Source organism: Octopus sinensis, linkage group LG7 (genome assembly GCF_006345805.1).
Source record: "Octopus sinensis linkage group LG7, ASM634580v1, whole genome shotgun sequence".
Taxonomy (NCBI): Eukaryota; Metazoa; Mollusca; class Cephalopoda; order Octopoda; family Octopodidae; genus Octopus; species Octopus sinensis.
In genome coordinates, this window is record NC_043003.1 from 105,424,050 (window position 1) to 105,443,078 (window position 19,029).

At 37.8% G+C, this 19,029-nt stretch overlaps 1 protein-coding gene across 9 annotated transcripts in view; it reads left to right on the forward strand.

The window, feature by feature from the left end:
• Nucleotides 1–1,909: 1,909 nt before the first annotated feature.
• The window catches only part of LOC115213972 (eukaryotic translation initiation factor 5B), a 34,660-nt gene continuing 17,540 nt past the window's right edge, over nt 1,910–19,029 (forward strand). For 7 of the 9 annotated variants that reach the window (XM_036505057.1, XM_036505059.1, XM_036505058.1 and 4 more), the window contains exons 1-7: nt 1,910–2,051; nt 9,417–9,620; nt 11,802–11,885; nt 12,815–12,865; nt 17,392–17,427; nt 18,315–18,362; nt 18,497–18,562. In XM_036505057.1, the coding sequence (XP_036360950.1) occupies nt 9,440–9,620; nt 11,802–11,885; nt 12,815–12,865; nt 17,392–17,427; nt 18,315–18,362; nt 18,497–18,562 (466 nt within the window). In that variant the 5' untranslated portion in view covers nt 1,910–2,051; nt 9,417–9,439. The remainder of the gene's footprint in view (nt 2,052–9,416; nt 9,621–11,801; nt 11,886–12,814; nt 12,866–17,391; nt 17,428–18,314; nt 18,363–18,496; nt 18,563–19,029) is intronic. The other 2 variants (XM_036505064.1, XM_036505060.1) reach the window with 2 other exon arrangements.

The following is a 19,029-nucleotide window of genomic DNA, read 5'->3' on the forward strand; positions in this document are numbered from 1 at the left end:
ACAGACAGACAGACAGATAGATAGATAGATAGATAGATAGATAGATAGATAGATAGATAGATAGATAGATAGATAGATAGATAGACAGATAGATAGATCAATATGTACTTCACCAGGCATGAGATAACTTATCTAAAAATTCCTTGTAGTACCGAACAAATAGTTAGAGATTTATTAGTGCTATGACAACAATGTCTGTATGAAGGAAATAGAATAAGATGCAGGACCCTTGAATTTATCATAAAAAAAGCGGACATAGAAGTTTGTCTGTATGAAAATATACGTGTACGTAGATATATGTGTGAAAGTGTGCGCGTATGCATGTGTGTATGTGTGCACGCACACATGCATATATGATGTCTTGCAAACAACTTGCACATGCAAGTGCTACCAGTCAAAAGCTCCGTATACCGGAAGCCAGCAAGTGTATGGGGTCATCAGGAGAAAATGCGCGCCGTTTCGGGGCCTACCTCTCGACGGCATCAATGCGCACCGGCCCCCCTCACTGATATGAAGCCCTGCTTGCTAGATCAGCTGGTTATCAAATAAAGCTCAATATTCTTCTAGCCATCGCTCATCGTCTCTTTTTAACCAAATCCAGTGGCTAGCCTTCTCCACTGTAGATTGGATATCAGTCATGGTGGTATTGACTTTACGATGAGTTAGGCCTAGCGATAACATATATATATATATGCAAGTTTGGTTTCCCTCAAAAAATGAAAAAAATGGAAAGATGGTCAGAGTAATAAAATCATTCCACAATGCTAAGATGTTTTCCATGATGAAAAGTGGTTCAGTTGCTGATTATTTCCATATAAAGAATGGAACCAAGCAGGGTTCTGTAATGGTCCTTAACTTATTTGCAATCTATTTCTCAGCCTTGCTGCAAACTGCATCCAGGAATATCGATGAAATTGTGCATATCCAATTTAGATCAGATGGCAATCCACAACACCCCAGGACCAGAACCAAATTCAGGGAACAACTTCTGTGAGAGTTTGCGTTTGTAGATGGTTGCGCTTTGATAGCATTTTCTCTACAGGACATCCAAGTATCAGTTGACTGTTTTGTTAATTCTGCCAAATTCTTTGGTTAAACCATCAGCTTGAAGAAGACTGAGGTATTGCACTAACCAGCGCCTGGTCGCCTTAACACGATCCTATTGTCCTAAATGCTGTGCCAAAATTTTGCTACTTAGAAAGCATTCTGTCAAACAATATCTCTGAGAAACCATATTAAAATTTGTTGGAAACCATTATGCTTAAAATTTGTATAATTTATTAAGTTCTACTGTCTAATTAATGCTGTTAATGACCTAACACTTGAACTAGGATCATTATTTTTAAAATACGGATTTTGTCTTTAGGCGCGTTCTATAAATAAGCTCGTGAAAAGGGCGTAACGCTTACATATTTTGTAATTAACGAAATAATATGGATTACATAGGGACATAACTACAGATGTGTGTCCTTTTATGCACTTTGTTTCTTTATGACTTTCTGAAAAATGCATATTTTTTATGAAATTTTCAACAAACATGTTGTGGATTACGATTATGTCTGAATTTGATGTAGAAAAAAAAAAAAAAAGATTGAGGTGGGGTCAGAAAAATCACACACCTAGTCTTTATTTGCTCATACGTTCTAATGGGATGTAGGAATAACCCGATCCCTTTTTGTTTCTCCATTAAAATCCGATATACACTATCTGAAACTGTATTTTTAAAAAATATTCATTTTCCCGTAAGTTATGAGAAATCAAAGTCGAAGATGGGCAAGGCACACAACTGTACTAATGCCGATTTTATTTAGCTTTAATAACGTAATTAGCTTATCAAAAACGAATGGTCGTTCTTTTCTGCTCGTTTTTGCACTATTTCGATTCCCTGAAAAGGCAAGTGCTCGAAAATCTAATTTGAGTTTTTCGAACTCTCGGGTGTCACTGTGCACGCTTATCTCCCTTGCTGTCAAGCCGCTGACAAGTTGTGTCCCTTTATACTGATTCACTGCAAACGTGTAGCAGCTCTTCCTTGGCTCCTCGCTTCCAACAAAGTAAGTCGATTCTTGCACGTTTTTTTCTCATTTTTAAACAAATTCTTTTATCTTAATCCAGCCAAAATTAAGTTTTTAAAACTATATTTGTTCCAAAGTCATAATTCATAAAATTGCTCATGTGAAACTATGCTATCTACATAGAAATATATCCTGATGTGTGCAGGAGTTTCCATTTGAATATTAATTTGAAATGGAAATGTGAAGTATTTCAAAATCTAGGTCGAAATTATTATTTAAGAAATTTGCAATATTGTATCTTAATTATTGATAATTCGAATACATCGATACGGTTCCTGGCTGTAGTCACGTGTAACTGTTTTATAACCAGAAACTAGAACAGAACAAAAGGGGTTTAAACCACAAATGATAAAATATTTGTGGTTAATTATTTAGGTTAATTAAGAATATTTAGTTTGTTTCTCAGGTTGGAATTAACTTTTATTGAAAATATTGAAACTGTTTCAGTAGTTGGTTTGCTCTGAATCGAAAATTATTAAACTTTATATCCTCTCAGATAAGAACTTAATGCAAAAGGCTTTTAAAAAAACTGATCTCTCTTCATGAGGCAGCGTTATGATGAGAGAGAGTCTCTTGACATATTTAGTTACATGGAGAGGTGGAAAGGGTTAGTAGGATGAGAGTTAGGTGGAATTTCGACAGCTCTCTCTCTCACCGAAACTCTGCCGAATATGGTATTAGATAGGATTGACTGATTTTTAATTAAGCACTTGTTAAATGACCGTTTAAGTTTAAAATTGGAGAATCCAGTGAGGTAGATTTCTAAGCGATCACTCTATCTGCTAGAAATAACAGCCAGATTTCCCCCTCGATGATATCCTATTGTCTTAAAGTAAGGGAAGTACGTTGAAACGTTGAACTTATCCAGTTTAACAGTAGCAGCTGGTCATTGGATGTTTTTAGCAACATCTATTGTTGCAAATATTCAAAGTGTCTGATCTCATCTGTCTCTTCCACCATCCTTCCCGCTGTCTCTGAGACCCCATTAAAAAGGTCATGGGCCTGTCCTTCCTCATGTGACTTTAATGAAATAATATAAAGACTCCAGTCACGCTGCGTTCTGGCAGAGTCACACAAACTCCTCAATCAGGGATAAACGTGGCAACTAAGAGGCAATCCAGCAAGATCAGTATTTCTCATATAGGTGCTGCTTCGAAAATATATGAGCGCCGATAAGCCTAAAAAATTTTAATACGAGAACAATTGAGATAAGTGGATTTTCACAGGACAGTAGTGATGGGCGGTCTTTATAGACTGAGAGATTAGATTGACTCATATAATAATACTTAGTGCATAATTTTAGGATTGCAACGAGTAAAGTATCAGATCCAACAAATTGGGGACGAAGTAGGGGTCCGTTGGTTGGAATTCGTTATTTAAACCTAAGAAACTACTAGCATTCGTGAGCCTTCATAAAACTCTTAAACCAGAATACAATAGGAACAAGAACGTCGTTAAATTTTCTCGTGTAACAAAAACTAATGCTTTAAATATCTATATTTAATTTTTTTAAAGTATAAAATATGTAATTGTATATAAAATATATATATATTGAGCAAAGATATGTAATTGTATAAAATATATATTGAGCAAAGATATGTAATTGTATATAAAATATATATATTGAGCAAAGATATGTAATTGTATAAAATATATATTGAGCAAAGATATGTAATTGTATATAAAATATATATATTGAGCAAAGATATGTAATTGTATAAAATATATATTGAGCAAAGATGATATTGTTTGATCGAATATAAAGATCAAGTGTACAGCATTCGTGCATTGGCCACTAAACACGTAATCATGTTTTTCACAAAGAATATGTTCAAGTCGCGACTATATTGGGAGAAACAATATTGTTACATATTATGTGCGTGTCTGTGTGAATGAGTTTGGGTTTATTTTTTTCTTTTCCATTGAGAAAATTTATTGAAGTTCATGTTTGGTTCGGTATTTCTTTTGAATTTCTGGTCTTAACACGAGGGATCGTTACAGTCTTCGTTTGCCTGTTTCCAGTGGTCACTGATCAAACAGACCTACCGTATGTAGGAAATATATGATTTGCTCTTCCGTCTCAGGTCAACTGGATAGAGTTATGGTACACGGGTAACCTGCTCGACGAAGTATCACTCCAGATCCTCATCTGTATCGTGTTTTCTTATGGCCGAGGACCACATTTCGATATAATGAGCAGAATTACATGTCTATAATAGTCTAGACACGTTGCATTACATTCACAGATTCTAGTGAGTGTCACCGTGTCAAGTGGGTGAAGTGGACTTATTTCTTATTCCTCTCTTTGTGTTAGTGTACGATCTTGTTACAGAATTAGGGTCTACTGAGCTAAATCTGTGCATTACAGCCATATCTGTGCATTATATTCTTTATGCTTGTTTAGGCTGAATGTAGGAAGTAGTGTTTTAGGATGTTGTAGCAGTCTTTTGGAGGGGTTTCAAGATTTCTTTTTTTGTAGTGACGGACGGGGCTGGTGTTGAAGCTTGCTGTAGAATCATTCTGTGCCCGTCGCATGTCTGAGAAGTCTTTTAGTTTTAATATTTTGGAGCTTCTACAGTTTTGCACCACATCTGTTACGTTTTTCGTTTGTCACCTAACAATTCCGCCTTTTCTACACTTTTCTGCTTCCCGCCCACATGGTTTGACGCTGCCTAACTTCTGTGGCCACTCGACCTGTTAGAAATAGCAGTCATATCTTCCTCAAAATAGTTCGAGTCACTTTTATTTTACAATTGGCTTCAATTTCCTGTAGAAACTACTCTTCTGAATGTTACCCTCCTGTCATTCTTTGTTGAGCACATGTAGCAGACTTCATCCGGAGTTGGTGCTACTGTTTAATGAGATTCCTATCACAAATGTTGACACTGTATTAGAACGATATTTAAAAAGTGCTCCCAAAACAAGACGTCTCAGGCTTTGCATAAGCTGTATATTTTTATATTTCGAATTGTACTTCAATCTGTATCAACACCTAGTTCAATACCTCCCTGGGGTCCTGCTTCATATTTGGAAACCACGGGAGTTCTTCATAGCTTATATAATTTCTGTGTGTAGCTCTTGTATACAGGTGTCAGGATGAAGCGGGAGTGTGAGAAAGCAGAATTGTTCCAAAAGGAAACCCATGAGAAGTGAAGGAAAGAGACCAGGTGGTCTTACCTTTTGCCCCTGGGTAAGAGGTTAGCACCTCATCTGGGACGCCACGGTCTGTGACTCCCACATCTTGAATACGCGGTAAATGGGAGGGTCACAGCTGCCGTAGCGGAACGGAACAAAACCCTGAAGTATCGGGACCTGGCAGTGAACTATCTCTTTGAGCCCGTGGTATGTGAGACGTTTGGCGGGGATGGACCGCTAACGGTGAAGTCCTTGCCATTGTTGGTAGCTCGCCTTGCCGAAGTGTCAGGTGATGCCCACAAGGGTGCTTCGCTGTTCCAACGTCTTAGCCCGCCATCGCCCGTATTAATGCCGCGAGCGTGTTGGCTTGCTTCCGTTGAACCTTGTGGTATGCGACCAGTTAAGGCACTCGCTGCTGCGTTGATGTTGTTTACCCCCCCCCCTTTTTTTTTGCTTTGTTCTTCGTTTGTATAAATTGTGCAGCAAATTAAATGTTTCTTAGAGGTAAAAACAAACAAACACAAAACCCATGAGGTGAGGTACGAAACTCTCCTGGCGCCATTTTATTTATTGTGGTTTTGTTGTTGAGAGATTGAAGCCCCAGGTAGAATTGATATAGTTCATGAGGAATCTACCTTTTACTTGTTTCAGTCATAGGAGTATGGCCATGCTAGGGCACCACGTTTAAAATTTTTTCTCGACCCTAGGATTTATTTTGTTGCCTGGTACTTGTTCCATTGACCTCTTTTGCTGAATCATAAGGTCACGGGGACGTATATGGGCTTCCACATAGTTTCCCCTCTACCATATTCACTTAGAAGTCGTTGGATGGTACGTTGCTAGAGTAGAAGACGCCCAACGTGCTGTGTAGTGGGACTGAACTTGAAGCCACGTGGTTACAAAGCGTGCTCCTTAACCACTGTACACCATCGTTAAGTGTTCCTCTTGATCAAAAGTGGTTCTTGAGATCACTCGTTGTTAGTTTGTTTTGATTTCAGTGTCGTAAATGTGGGGATGCTGTAACTTCTACTCTTGTTGTCTTTTGTATATCAAGTGTGATGGTTAGATATGATGTCCTCTTGTGCTGCTGGTGAAGATCTGGTGTATGCAGCTGCTTTAAACCTGTTGTTTTCGGTCCAAGTTTCTTAGTGATCAAAGTATTTTCATAAGTTTGCCCTTAATGTCCATGCTTGATTTCAGACTTTTAGTTAACTCTTGAAGTAAAGATTTTTGCCAACATACATGGCAGTCCTCATTTAGGACGAATGTTGCTGTAATTTAGCCCCAGGAGATATCATCTCCAGCTGGTTATATGACACGATCTTGTCCTTATATTTTCAAACAAGGGAATCTAGCACCCCCACTCAGCTCAAAACAATATCTGTGTATCGCAATTTCCAGGTTATTTCCCTTCATCAGCACAGAATAATTGTTCGGCTAGAGGTGGTACTGCCAAATTCCCATTCGAAATATATAGTTTTCAAAGTGACAACTAGTCACTGATCTATAAATTAGAAAATTACTATTTTTTAAAATCTCACTACGAGAGAGATTAGTTAACCTTTGTTTCATTTGTTCTCAGTGATATAAAGCCTTCCTTTCATTAGGCCTAAATTACTCTCATCATCATCGTTTAACGTCCGCTTTCCATGCTGGCATGGGTTGGACGATACGACTGAGGACTAGCGAACCAGATGGCTGCACCAGGCTCCAATCTGATCTGGCAGTGTTTCTACAGCTGGATTCCCTTCCTAACGCCAACCACTCCGAGAGTGTGGTGGGTGCTTTTATGCGCCACCGGCACGAGGGCCAGTCAGGTGGTACTGGCAACTCTAAGGTTGAAAAAAAAAATGATAATGTGCATCATATACAATGCATAGACACCAAGGAAATAAATATGTCCTGTGTATCACATGTGATACAAAGGTTCAAATAAGGTTAGTCATTTGTGCTGTAGTGTCTGGATAGAGGTGGAAGGATGTGAATGTTATTATCCTCTCTGTGTATGGTTGTCTGTATGTTTTGTTGGTGAAAGGATGGATCCATGTCATACTTCATGCAAGAAATTGCATAGCCTTGGTCGCCTGACTGGTAGTTGGCTAGCTTGTATTTTGTGTTTCTTGAGTGGACAGTGGTGAGTGGAGTTAAAAGGTTTGTTAAGAGAGGGCACTAGTTGTGACCCTTTCAGGTCTGAGTGTGGTGGGAGGCTATCCTCAGACTGGAGACCTGAATATGTTTGTTGCAATGGACGCTACTTGAAGACATTCAGGTGCACTGTTGTGCCCCCTTCTTTGCAGCCACTTTCATCTCATTTGTGTCTTTGAGTTGTTGTCCCCCAAAACCAAACAAGTAGAAGTCAGAGAGCACCAGATCCAGGCTGTATGGTAGAGGGTGGCGAAGACCATTGATCAATCCAATTTAATGATTGCCTGATTTATTGCCAAAAATGTGAGATTCTTGTTTGGTCTTTTCTTCCTAATAGTTTCCCTAAGCCTCTTGGATATTTCAGTGCTTCTTTTGCTGTTCACATTGAAGTTACATTCTAGATCCTCCAAGAACATATTGCTATGATTTTCTGTGCTAATTGCTGGCTTTTGAACTTCTTATGTCTTGGAGGAGAAATATGACACTATTCCGTAGACTCAACCTTTGTTTCCACAAAATAAATACAATCGCATTTCATTCCCTGTCCTCAGATTGTAAAAAAACCTGACCCCATTGACTGCAAATGCAGATCAGAGCAGACTTCTTGCCTTCTTTCCTTCAAATGCCAAGGTAGCCCCACTTTGCATAGACTTTCCGATACCCAAAATCTTTCACCATCTTCTGTTATGCATTATGACCACAGTCCGGTTGTGCAGAAAGCTCATGGATTGTGACATGTCTCTCTGTGCAAATCAATTTGTCCACTTACAATTTGTGTCAGTGGTTGCAGCTGATGGTCTCCCAGCTGTGTCGCTCGCCTCCAGTGCTGGCTTCCCCTTCTTTAAACTTCATCCATTTCTGCACATTGGTCTTGTCAATGGTGTCATCTCTGTAAACGGCCTGTTGCCTTTTGTGGATGTCAGGCAGTCTGCATCCCTCCTTCATGAAGAACTCAATGACTGCTTGCTGCTGCTATTTGGAACCTATTCTTTGCTTGCAATGAAGAACAACAGAAAGAAGAGTTACTGTAGAAGATGAGTTACTCTGCCAACAAATTTGCCATTTGAATGATTTGTGTCAGTTAAGATTCTGTCTCAACATTTTTGCATTACTTTTAGTTGAACCTCATATTGGACCATTGGGTCTCAGGAATGTCTACATTATTTCACATTTATGTGATAACAAGATAACATATTTAGGCTTAACCAACGGCTTTTAGCAGTGACTATTATGTCACATTTATCATTATATGGAAGAACAAAATATGGTAGGAAACGTTTTGGCTCAGCCGTTTTAGTGCTGGTTGATTTGATGCTTGTTTGGCATCAGACTCTTTAATGTTTCCCTGCCTCCCTTTCTCCCCCTTTTATTATATGTGTGCATCTAGTGATGTGTAATCTCTCTCTCCAATTGGTAGGTTAGTTGATGAAGTTGCCATTTTAAGAAACCCGCTAATCTCTTTTTTTGGTTTTGCAATTAAAAAATTTTTTTTTTTAATGGTGAATTTTCCTATGGCAAAATATCCTACAACAGTGTATATTTCTGTGCATGCACACATGTATTTGCTTCCAATACCAAACTGCTATCTACAAAACGGGTTATATGTCCAGTCAGCCATGCCAATTGGTTGATGCCTTAACTGCTGTTTAGGTTTTTATCATCAAAACGGCATGGCTGTGTGGTTTGTTACTTTGCAACTATCTGGTTCCACAATCAGCCCACTGCCTATTCATCTTGGGACATGTCTTATTACACAGCCTCAAGTTGATCAAAACCTTGTAAGTGAAATTTGCTAGTCAGAAACTATGGAGAAACTTGTTACAGAGGTTTTTTGTTCTTGGTTGGGTAGACTTACCCTCTCCACCATCACCTGATGTATGAGTGTCTTTAGTTGTAAGCATTAAGGCCATGCTTCCCATTTAACAATTACTTTCTGTTATCTTACCAGACTCAGAGACCTGAGAAAAGTCAAGCATGATGCCTGACTAAGTGATTTATGAAATAAGCCTTAAATCGTAGAAATCTGTAATTTCACTTAGAATTATTTTTTCTTTTCTTTTTAAGTTCTATTTTAGTTACTTCTGAAAATGGCTAAAGATAAAAAGACTAAAACTACTGAAGGATGCGAAAAAGCTGAAGTAAATTTGAATTCTTCAGCTGTTAACAAAAAACCCCAAAAGAAAGAACAAAAAGGTCCTAAAGAGAGTAAGGTAACTGAAGCACCGTCTCAAGGGAAAGATAAGAACGTCAATGCTGTACCAGCATCAGGTAAATATACCATTTGTAGATTTTGATTTACCAGTTTTCTATATAAAAAAAAGAGGGACTGTTTTATTACTGGTAAATGGAATTTGTTGTGTGTGAGAGAAAGAGAGGTAAAAGAAGTAGAACAAAAAAAGAAATATAACTGGCAAAGAATGAGCAATAAAAATACTGTGTTTACTCAAATATGAGTAGAACTGTTTTGTACTTGATTTTAACTGTTAAAAATGGGGTGCAATTTATATACGGGACAAAGCTTTTAACTATGTGAGGAAAAATTTTGTAACACTAAATATGGGGTGTTATTTATACATGAACAAATATGTTTCAGATTAAAGTTGGTCCCTTTAGTGTTATCAATAATGTTGTTGTTTTTACAAAAATAAAATAACTAATCAAACAAATGAGCACAACATTAACACTGGCCCTTTATCTTGGAGCGTTATCTATGGGGTTTGCAGGAATTTGTTGCTAATTTCTCTTACCTAAGAAGAGATAATGGTTTGTGCTGATGATGGGCTTAGTGATGACAGTGTAATGCATATCTCTGCTGTGAGAAATGATTGGAAGGGCAGCCCGTGGCTTTGAAATGCTGCCTCAGAAAAAAGAGAAAAAAACCTTGATGAGTACAATAACTATGAAGATTGTCATGAGGCCTGCAAGGCTAAGCTGTTCCTTTAGAAGGGAAACGAGCCCTAAAATGTTGTTGCTGTTGTATATCCTTGACTGACTTCTACCTTTTTTATTGATACTTGCATAGAAGCTGAAAGTGTTTGCTTTCTCAGTGGTTTGCACCTATGCTTCCCAGGTATCTCTTTCACCAAATATTCCCAGTATCTCTAAAAACTCAATCTCTTGTTCATCTTTTGAGCCCATCCATACTAGAGACATCCATGTAATAACATCCAATTACTTCTTTGCAATGATATCACATTGAAATTCTCTGTACAACAGATACATCTCCACACATTCTGTTGTTGGTTAAGGGTCAAGATTTTAACTGATTTTTATGTTGAAAGATGTGAGAATATTACATTTTAAAAAAATGGACCTCTTGGATCAACTTTGTCTTTCGCTCTTTTCTGGGTTGTAGAAGGGAGCCAATCCAGGATAGTGAGTTGGCAGAACTGTCAGGGGATTGGACAAGATGTGTTGAAGTACCTTTGTGGCTCTTTCCATTCTAATGGTAATATGTGCAGTAGAAGCCTTTAAGCAAAGCCTTTCCTTTGGACAACAACTTCTGGCATGAAGATGGCATTCTTGCATTTATAGACAACTGCTAGTCTTTCATACAACAAAACGTTGACCAAGCCTGTACAGACATGACTTCTGGAAATGTTAGATGTGCAGTGTGCTTGTAAAAGATTGTGATGGTTCGTGGCTTAGTGGTTAGGGCCCTAAGATCATGAGTTCGATTCTTGGTGGGGCACTGAATCCTTGAGCAAAACATTTTATTTTACATTGCCCCAAAATGAGTTGTGCCTATAATCCAAAGGGTCAGCCATGTCACATTCTGCGTTACACTGAATCTCACTGAGAACTACATTAGGGGGTACATGTGTCTGTGGAGTACTCAGCCACTTGCAAATTAATTTCACATGCAGGCTGTTCTGTTGATCGGATCAACTGGAACAGTTGTCATCATAACCGGCAGAGTGCCAATTCATTCACTTGTAAAAGATATCAATTATTATGTTCTTAGTGTAAGGTTTGTTTCATGACTACATCACAGATTAGAAAAGGATTATAAGGCGGTAAGCTGGCAGAAACGTTAGCATGCGGTATTTCGTCTGCCGCTACGTTCTGAGTTCAAATTCCGCCGAGGTCGACTTTGCCTTTCATCCTTTCGGGGTCGATTAAATAAGTACCAGTTACGCACTGGGGTCAATACAATCGACTTAATTCGTTTGTCTGTCCTTGTTTGTCCTCTCTGTGTTTAGCCCCTTGTGGGCAGTGAAGAAATAAGAAAAGGATGGTCATACCTGGAATGCTTTTGTTGCTTGCAATGTGTGCTGTCTACTAGTAGCTATGCAAACTGGTCAGAGCTGTGTCTAGCCAGGATCATTATAGAAACTGCTCACCTCTCAGTTGGTTTTCTGTTACACTATCAATAGGATTTTTATTTTCTCTGCTGTATTATTTCACAAAACTTGGTAACATTTTTTAATGAAAGGCTTTTTGTTTTAGATGCAGAGAAGAAGAAGAAGCAGCAAAAGAAGAAACCGAATGGACTTAAGGCAGAAGACGGCAACACGCAAAATCATGTGGAAGGTGTGTGTGGGATTCGGTTTTCTTGTTACTAACATAATTGTTCAGTTCTATATGCCCACAGGCTTATGGCATAGTACTTAAGAGCGCGGGCTTCTAACCCCAAGATTCCAAGTTCAATTCCAGGCAGTGACCTGAATAATAATAATAATAATAATATCTAAAAATACCTTAGGAATGAGAACCCAGGTTCAAAATTTCCCCAAGGCTCCTGATGAAGGCTGGAGGGTATATCAGCTGAAACGTGTTAACAACAAACAAGATGAGGACAAATATCCGTCAAATGTAAATAATGAACATAATTGTTGTTATTAACATTTTATTGTCCATTTTCAAAGTTAGCATGTAGTAGTAGTGGTTGTTTGACCTCAGATCAAGCCTGGGTGATCAATCAGAGCTAACTTGGGGGCTAAACAGCAACAATTGCTAACCCTTAAAAATAGACTGTCCCGGTTTTCTTTTAAGGCTTTAGTAGAACTACATTAGGCCTTTAGCATTTAAACTGGTCATGCCAGGCCCAAATATTTTGCTTGTTTGGTGTTTAAACTGGCCAGATCTGGCTTCTCACATCAATCCCACAATGTCATTCTAAAAATATGCAAATCACATCATTGAAATTTTGTAGCTACAAGATAATAATGCATGATTAATTCCAAAACAAAATCAATAAATAGGCATAACATTTGGTAGAGTTATCTGAATGCTGGATTATCTTAATCCGTGGTCTTATATAATACAGTTTCATGTGCCCTGACAGATCACTGCTATTTCTAGCAGGTTGCATGACCACATAAGAGTCTCACTTGCTGACTCCTCCTAACCTAGGTTTATGCATCTCTTATACAGTTGAGTTTTTTTGTTATCTCATCTGTGACCATCATCATCATCATCGTCATCATCAACCACAAACGTCTTTGTATTTTTCTTTGTAGGAAATGTGAAAGCACCAAAACAAAAGAAATCTGAAGAGAATGCGGCGGGTGGTAGGTGGCTTTAACCATTTAAATATATTATTGGGAGTTTCTGTGAATAGGTGCAGGCATGGTTACACAGTTAAGAAGCTCACTTTGCAACCACGTGGTTTCAGGTTCAATCCCATTGTGTGGAACCTTTAGCCCCTGGCTAACCAATACTCCATGCAAATTTGATTGACAGAAACTGAAAGAAAGTTGTGCATTGTGTGTGTGTGTGTGTATATATACATACATACATATATATATATATATATATATATATATACATACACACACACACACACACATACACAAAGAAAACAGAAAATGGAGAAGTACTGATTAACAGCAATTGACTTACATCAATTATTTAATTCAATGCAAATAGACTGCATCCCATCTAACAGCTGTTTCTGCTTCCAGTGTTATATGGTTTTGCCATTGATATTCAAAATATGTAAAAATATTAATCATATTTGATAATAGAACCAATCTGAAACAAGGAGCATCATATGATTAATATTTTTACATATTTTGAATATCAATGGCAATACCATATAACACTGGAAGCAGAAACAGCTGTTAGATGGGATGCAGTCTATTTGCATTGAACTAATAAATAATAATTGATGTAAGTCAACTGTTGTTCATCAGTACTTCTTCATTTTTTGTTTCTTGATAAACTCATGTTTATCCTTGTCTTTACCTATAACTTATGAACATATGTTCGTATATGTATGCCCATGGTTAAACATAGGTAACATACCAATAGTGTAATGGATACTTCTATCCCTTAGTTATTTTTAACTTCTAACTCAACTAACCTATATATGTATATAGATAGATGTAAGAATTTACTGTGGTCAAGGCTGTATGGCATTTGATTATAAATAAATAAGATAAAAAATACACCAATGAATGAAAAATATGTAAACGCACGAGAGAAAAGTACAGGACAAAGTAGCAAAAGAAGATAACTCCCACATCAGTTATCAGACAAGTAATAAACAGTCTGACAACTGATGAGTGAGTTGTCTTCTTTTGCTACTTTGTCCTCTACTCTTCTCTCTTGTGTTTACATATTTTTCACTCGTTGTTGATGTCCTATACACAATGTGTATTTTTTAAATTTTATATATATTTAATAATTAGGGTTCAGCAAAGATTTGCTTTACCACATACCGAAGTTTAGAAATAGCAGCCAAAACCTTAGCTATTTCTTCTACTTTAAAAAGGGACTCCCGGAGAAACCAAAATACTTGAAAACAATCCATGACCAGATATTGATTGATTTTCATTACTTTCCTCTGCCTATGTGGATTGTTTTCAAATATTTTGGTTAGCTAAGGTTTTGGCTGCTATTTCTAAACTTCGGATTGTGGTAAAGCAAATCTTTGCTGAAGCCTAATTATTAAGTATTATTTAAGTTTACCGTGAAATGGTCCTTTTTTCATGCTGAATTCTACTTGGTGAAATTATTGATTACCTCTTAATTAATTAATTTTACCCTTTGTTATTATTGATATATACATATATATATATATATATATATACACACACACATACATACAAGGTGGCCAGGCCAAATTTGACAGTTTACATAAAAATAAAAGAAAACATAAAATCCCATCCACAGATAAAAGTATTTTAAAAAATCAAAAAAACATTAACTAGGTTATGGCTGAGAGATAACAGTTTACTCAGAAGCTGCCCTCAACTTCCACCATGGCCTTAACCCTTTCGTTACCAAACCGCCCAAAGCCGCCCGAAAAAAATTTTGGTTTATGAAACCAAACCGCCCAAATTTACCTATTCATATTTAAATGAGAATATCAGAGCAAATCTCTTCAGTACATTCGTGAAAACACGTATTATACTTCGTAAACAGTTCAACTACAGTTTTGTACAATAATCGAAGTGTAATTTTAATTCCGTGAATTTTGGGAGATTTTTTTCCGAAATTTGTTCCTATTGTGTTTTCAAAATTTGTAATTCTGACAAAAAATGGATACGAATTTCATTATATCAAGCAGCGAGTCAGAATTCGAAGGATTTTCTACTGAAGACCTTCATAAATCTAACTCTATGACTGAAAAAAAAAAGCACATGGTATTTGATAATGAATTTGATGTTTCATTTTCCGAAAGTGAAAACAGTGAATCTGAGATCTCCGATAGCGATAAAGAAAACGAATTGGCACCTGAATGGAGTGAAAATTTAAAAACTGTTTCTTTCGGTGATTTTTCTGCAGAAACTGGACCAAGCCACAGACTTTCCCAGAAGGGTAAAGCCTTAGGCTATTTCTATTTACTTTTTCGAATGAGCCTATTTGAAATCATTACAGCGAAAACGAACCGTTACGCTAAACGTAAACAAAACGAAAGAAAGGATAGTTTGTTATTTCCCACAACCTTAAATGAAATTAAGACTATTTTGCCATAAATATTATTATGGGTATCAGAAAGTTACCCAGAATAACAAATTCTATCGTAAAATTTTGTTGTATACCCAATTGAATATTAGCTAATATTTTCTATAGCGATGTTTGAACAAAATTTTAATAATTTTATATTTTGTGGAATTTACCTGTATCTACCTGCAAATAGAGTCACTTTGTGACAAAAATTATAGTATAGAATTGGTTGAGAATATTTCATTAAATTATCTTCCAAAAATCAGATTAATATATCGATAAATAAAAAAGTTATAGTTGTTTAATGAAACCAGACTAAATTTATGATTACGTTAGAAATTAATTGAAACACATAAGGGGTGTAATTTGGTCAGAAATATAGTAACGAAAGGGTTAAGATGGCTCAGAAATCTGGTGCATACATTTCTCACTCTGTGCCTGGGAAGATATTCAAACACTTCCTTGATCTTGGCTACCAGCAGGCAGAGCGATTGGTGTTTTTCTCAACCGTGCCCCACACATAGTAATCCATGGGATTGCAATCAGAGTAATTGGGAGGGGGGGTGCAGAAGCAGGGGCGTGTGAAGCCTTAGAAATTCTCCAACAACCACTTCTGACTCTTTCTAATGGTAATGCAAAGAGCCACACATATGGCCTTCCAGCAGCAACCCTCTCCAATCAGGGGCTTGACCACAATCTCCAGCAGATTGACATAATGGCCTGAATTGAGCCTAAGACCCTGTTCAAAGACGTAGGGATGAATTCCATCATTTGGGTGCAGTGAGAACGCCTTCTGTGTCCCTTCCTGCTGCCCATGGCTTCTTAGTCTCTGTTGCAGCTGTCCATGTCATGTCCTACAGCCGTTACAGTGTCCAGAGCATTGAGCAGCAGTCATCCTCATCATTTAACATCTATTTTCCATGCTGGTATGGGTTGGACAGTTTGACTGGAGCTGGCAAAGCCAGGAGCTACACCTGGTTCCATTGTCTGTTTTGGCATGGTTTCTGCAGTTGGATGGCCTTCCTAGTGCCATCCACTTTATAGAGTGTATTGGGTACTTTGTATGTGGTTCCAGTAGTAGCAGGGTCACCAAGTACCTTGCAACTGGGAGTTGGGGAAGTAGAATTAAGGGGCTGTGGCTTTGTGCCAGTTTAAAGATTTAAGGTATAGAAGATATAGGTGTCTTGCTGCAGAGTTGATTCTTGGCCACCCCAGTTGGAAAATAAAGGAGAGTGAAATGAAGAGAGTGGTAGTGAGAGAGATGATGGTGGGGATGTTTCAGGACATGCCCTCAAGGGACATTGGGGATGGCAAAGATAGGGGAGGTGACATGGAAACTTGGGCTGGGAGTGTGGGCAGGATGAAGTGACTAGCAAAAGAGAAATATAAGAGAGGTTTGGGGGCAAGGGTTGCATCACATATGTAAGGATGTTGAGGGTGATAGCAAGAAAGTGAGGAGTGGATGACAGAGAGCAGCACAGAGAAGGGAGGTGTTGTGTGGACGCCCCCAGACGACGAAGTAGGCTAGCCTAATACATAGATATAGAGGGAGAAGTCTAGACGTCTGGAATTGAGTAGCAGTCATAGTAGACTAGAACAGAGAAGAGTAGTAGAATTGAGTAGTAGAAGGCACCCGAACGTGTGACATAACAGGGAGAGAAGGCGCCAGAAGGAGGTGATTGGTGGGAACAGTAGGAGGGTGGGTGGGCAAGGTAACTGAGAAAACCAGGGAGTGTAGTATGTACCTATTCTGTTCTCAGGTGATTGAGGAAGTGATGAGTGTTAAGGGATGAAATGTGGGTGGTGGCAGAAGAAGGTTGATGTTGATCTGTTAGAGATCTGTTTATTATTAGGCAGCATGGGTACTTCAGCTGTAGTTTGCAGGCAGGGGACATGCCAGTGTCTGCAACAGAAGTTTTGGCTCTCAAACATGCTACAAGGCAAGGCCTGTGTTTAGCAGTCTTTTACTAAGACATACTCTCAACCTAGAAATAGGTGCCATCTTTGGTAAGGGGCATCGTATCTATATAGGGGTTAAGCAGTCTGATGGTAAATAACATGTCCAGAGAAAAATATTACTTTCATTCATTTATTTAAGATAATAATACTATTATTATTATTATTAATTTCAATATTATTGTAGAACTTACTAAAAAGAAAACGCAAAAGCAACAGAAAGGTAAGAATTTTTAATGCTTTCTTTTATGAGTCTCTCATTTTGACCCTCTGGCATTTAAACTGGCCAGATCCAGCCTCTCACTTCTATCCTACAATGTCAGTCTAAAAACAAACAATCAAGTCGTTGAAATCTTGAAGCTACGAGACAGTGCAGAGCATTACACTTGACAGAATCACCTGAATGGGTAGCTTCTCCCTTCCATAACTGCTTTTGGAAATTGGTCTCAAGAAAAATCTATTAAGATAATGTAGAGTTTGGAGTTGCTAAAAGAAAGCAGGAGAAATGAACCATTCAAAAGAAGTCTTGTCACGATTGTCAGAAATAAGCCTATCAAGTTTCTGCAAGTGTGTTTTAGATTCTGGTATCAATGTCAGATTATCCTATCAGAATAGGATAATCTGTAGCCACAGAGAGGAGGATATGCACATTCACCAAATCGTGACCCTTTAGTATTTAAACCAGCCATAATCGGTCAAAATATTTAACTTGTTTTATGTTCAGATCGGCCAGATCTGGCCTCTTGCACCTCCTCTACAATGTCATTTCAAAAATAAACACTGACATCATTGAGTCTCAAAGCTATGGAGATAATGCGTGATGTAAAACAATGTGAATAAATAAACATTACATTTAACAGCATAATCAAATGCTAAAAGGTTAAAGCTATAATGCTACAGAGCTGATGCTTAATAAGGTCAGTAGGCCTTTGTAGTCCCATGTCTTTTGGAATGTAATAGAAAGTTGGAACCAGTTTGGCTTTATTATTTTGTAATTTACGTCAGATATTTGTCAGTCTCATTCATAACAAACTGAAGCCATTGTGCCATAGTAACAATTGTGTTAATTGGTTTTATGCTATGAATATGTTTTTTTTTTCTTTCTTTCAGAAGCAACAACTCCTACACCAAAGACTGGGCAAACCAATGCTTTAAAAGGTAAACAATTTTGTTGTTGTTAGATAATTTTAAATGTTAATGTTGCTTCTACATGTTGTGCCTAATTAGCACAAACGTCTTCGATGCAACGGCTTCCACACTTTAGTGTTTTCTTTGTTGTTTTTCCTTTATAGAAAATGGGAAAAATAAGAAACATAATACCAGTGGAGGAAATGTGACAGATGGATCTACTGGAGAAGGTAGAATAATATTTAGCTACTGAAATATATATTGCTGCTTTAGAATTTTAATTTAATTTGCATTAAAAGAAAGCAAAACAAAAGTTCTAAGAAATTGATGGCATCAGTAAATTACTTCTAATTCAAGCCCCATTAATCAGGTTATCATCTCATTTGGTGCCTTAACCAGTTTGTTCTTATCTCATTTATGTTGGCTGTGTGGTAAGTAGCTTGCTTACCAACCATTTGGTTCCGGGTTCAGTCCCACTGCGTGGCACCTTGGGCCGACCAAAGCCTTGTGAGCGGATTTGGTAGACGGAAACTGAAAGAAGCCTGTCGTATATATACATCATCATCATCCTCATTTAACGTCCGCTTTCCATGCTAGCATGGGTTGGACGGTTCAACTGGAGTCTGGGGAGCCCGAAGGCTGCACCAGGCCAGTCAGATCTGGCAGTGTTTCTACAGCTGGATGCCCTTCCTAACGC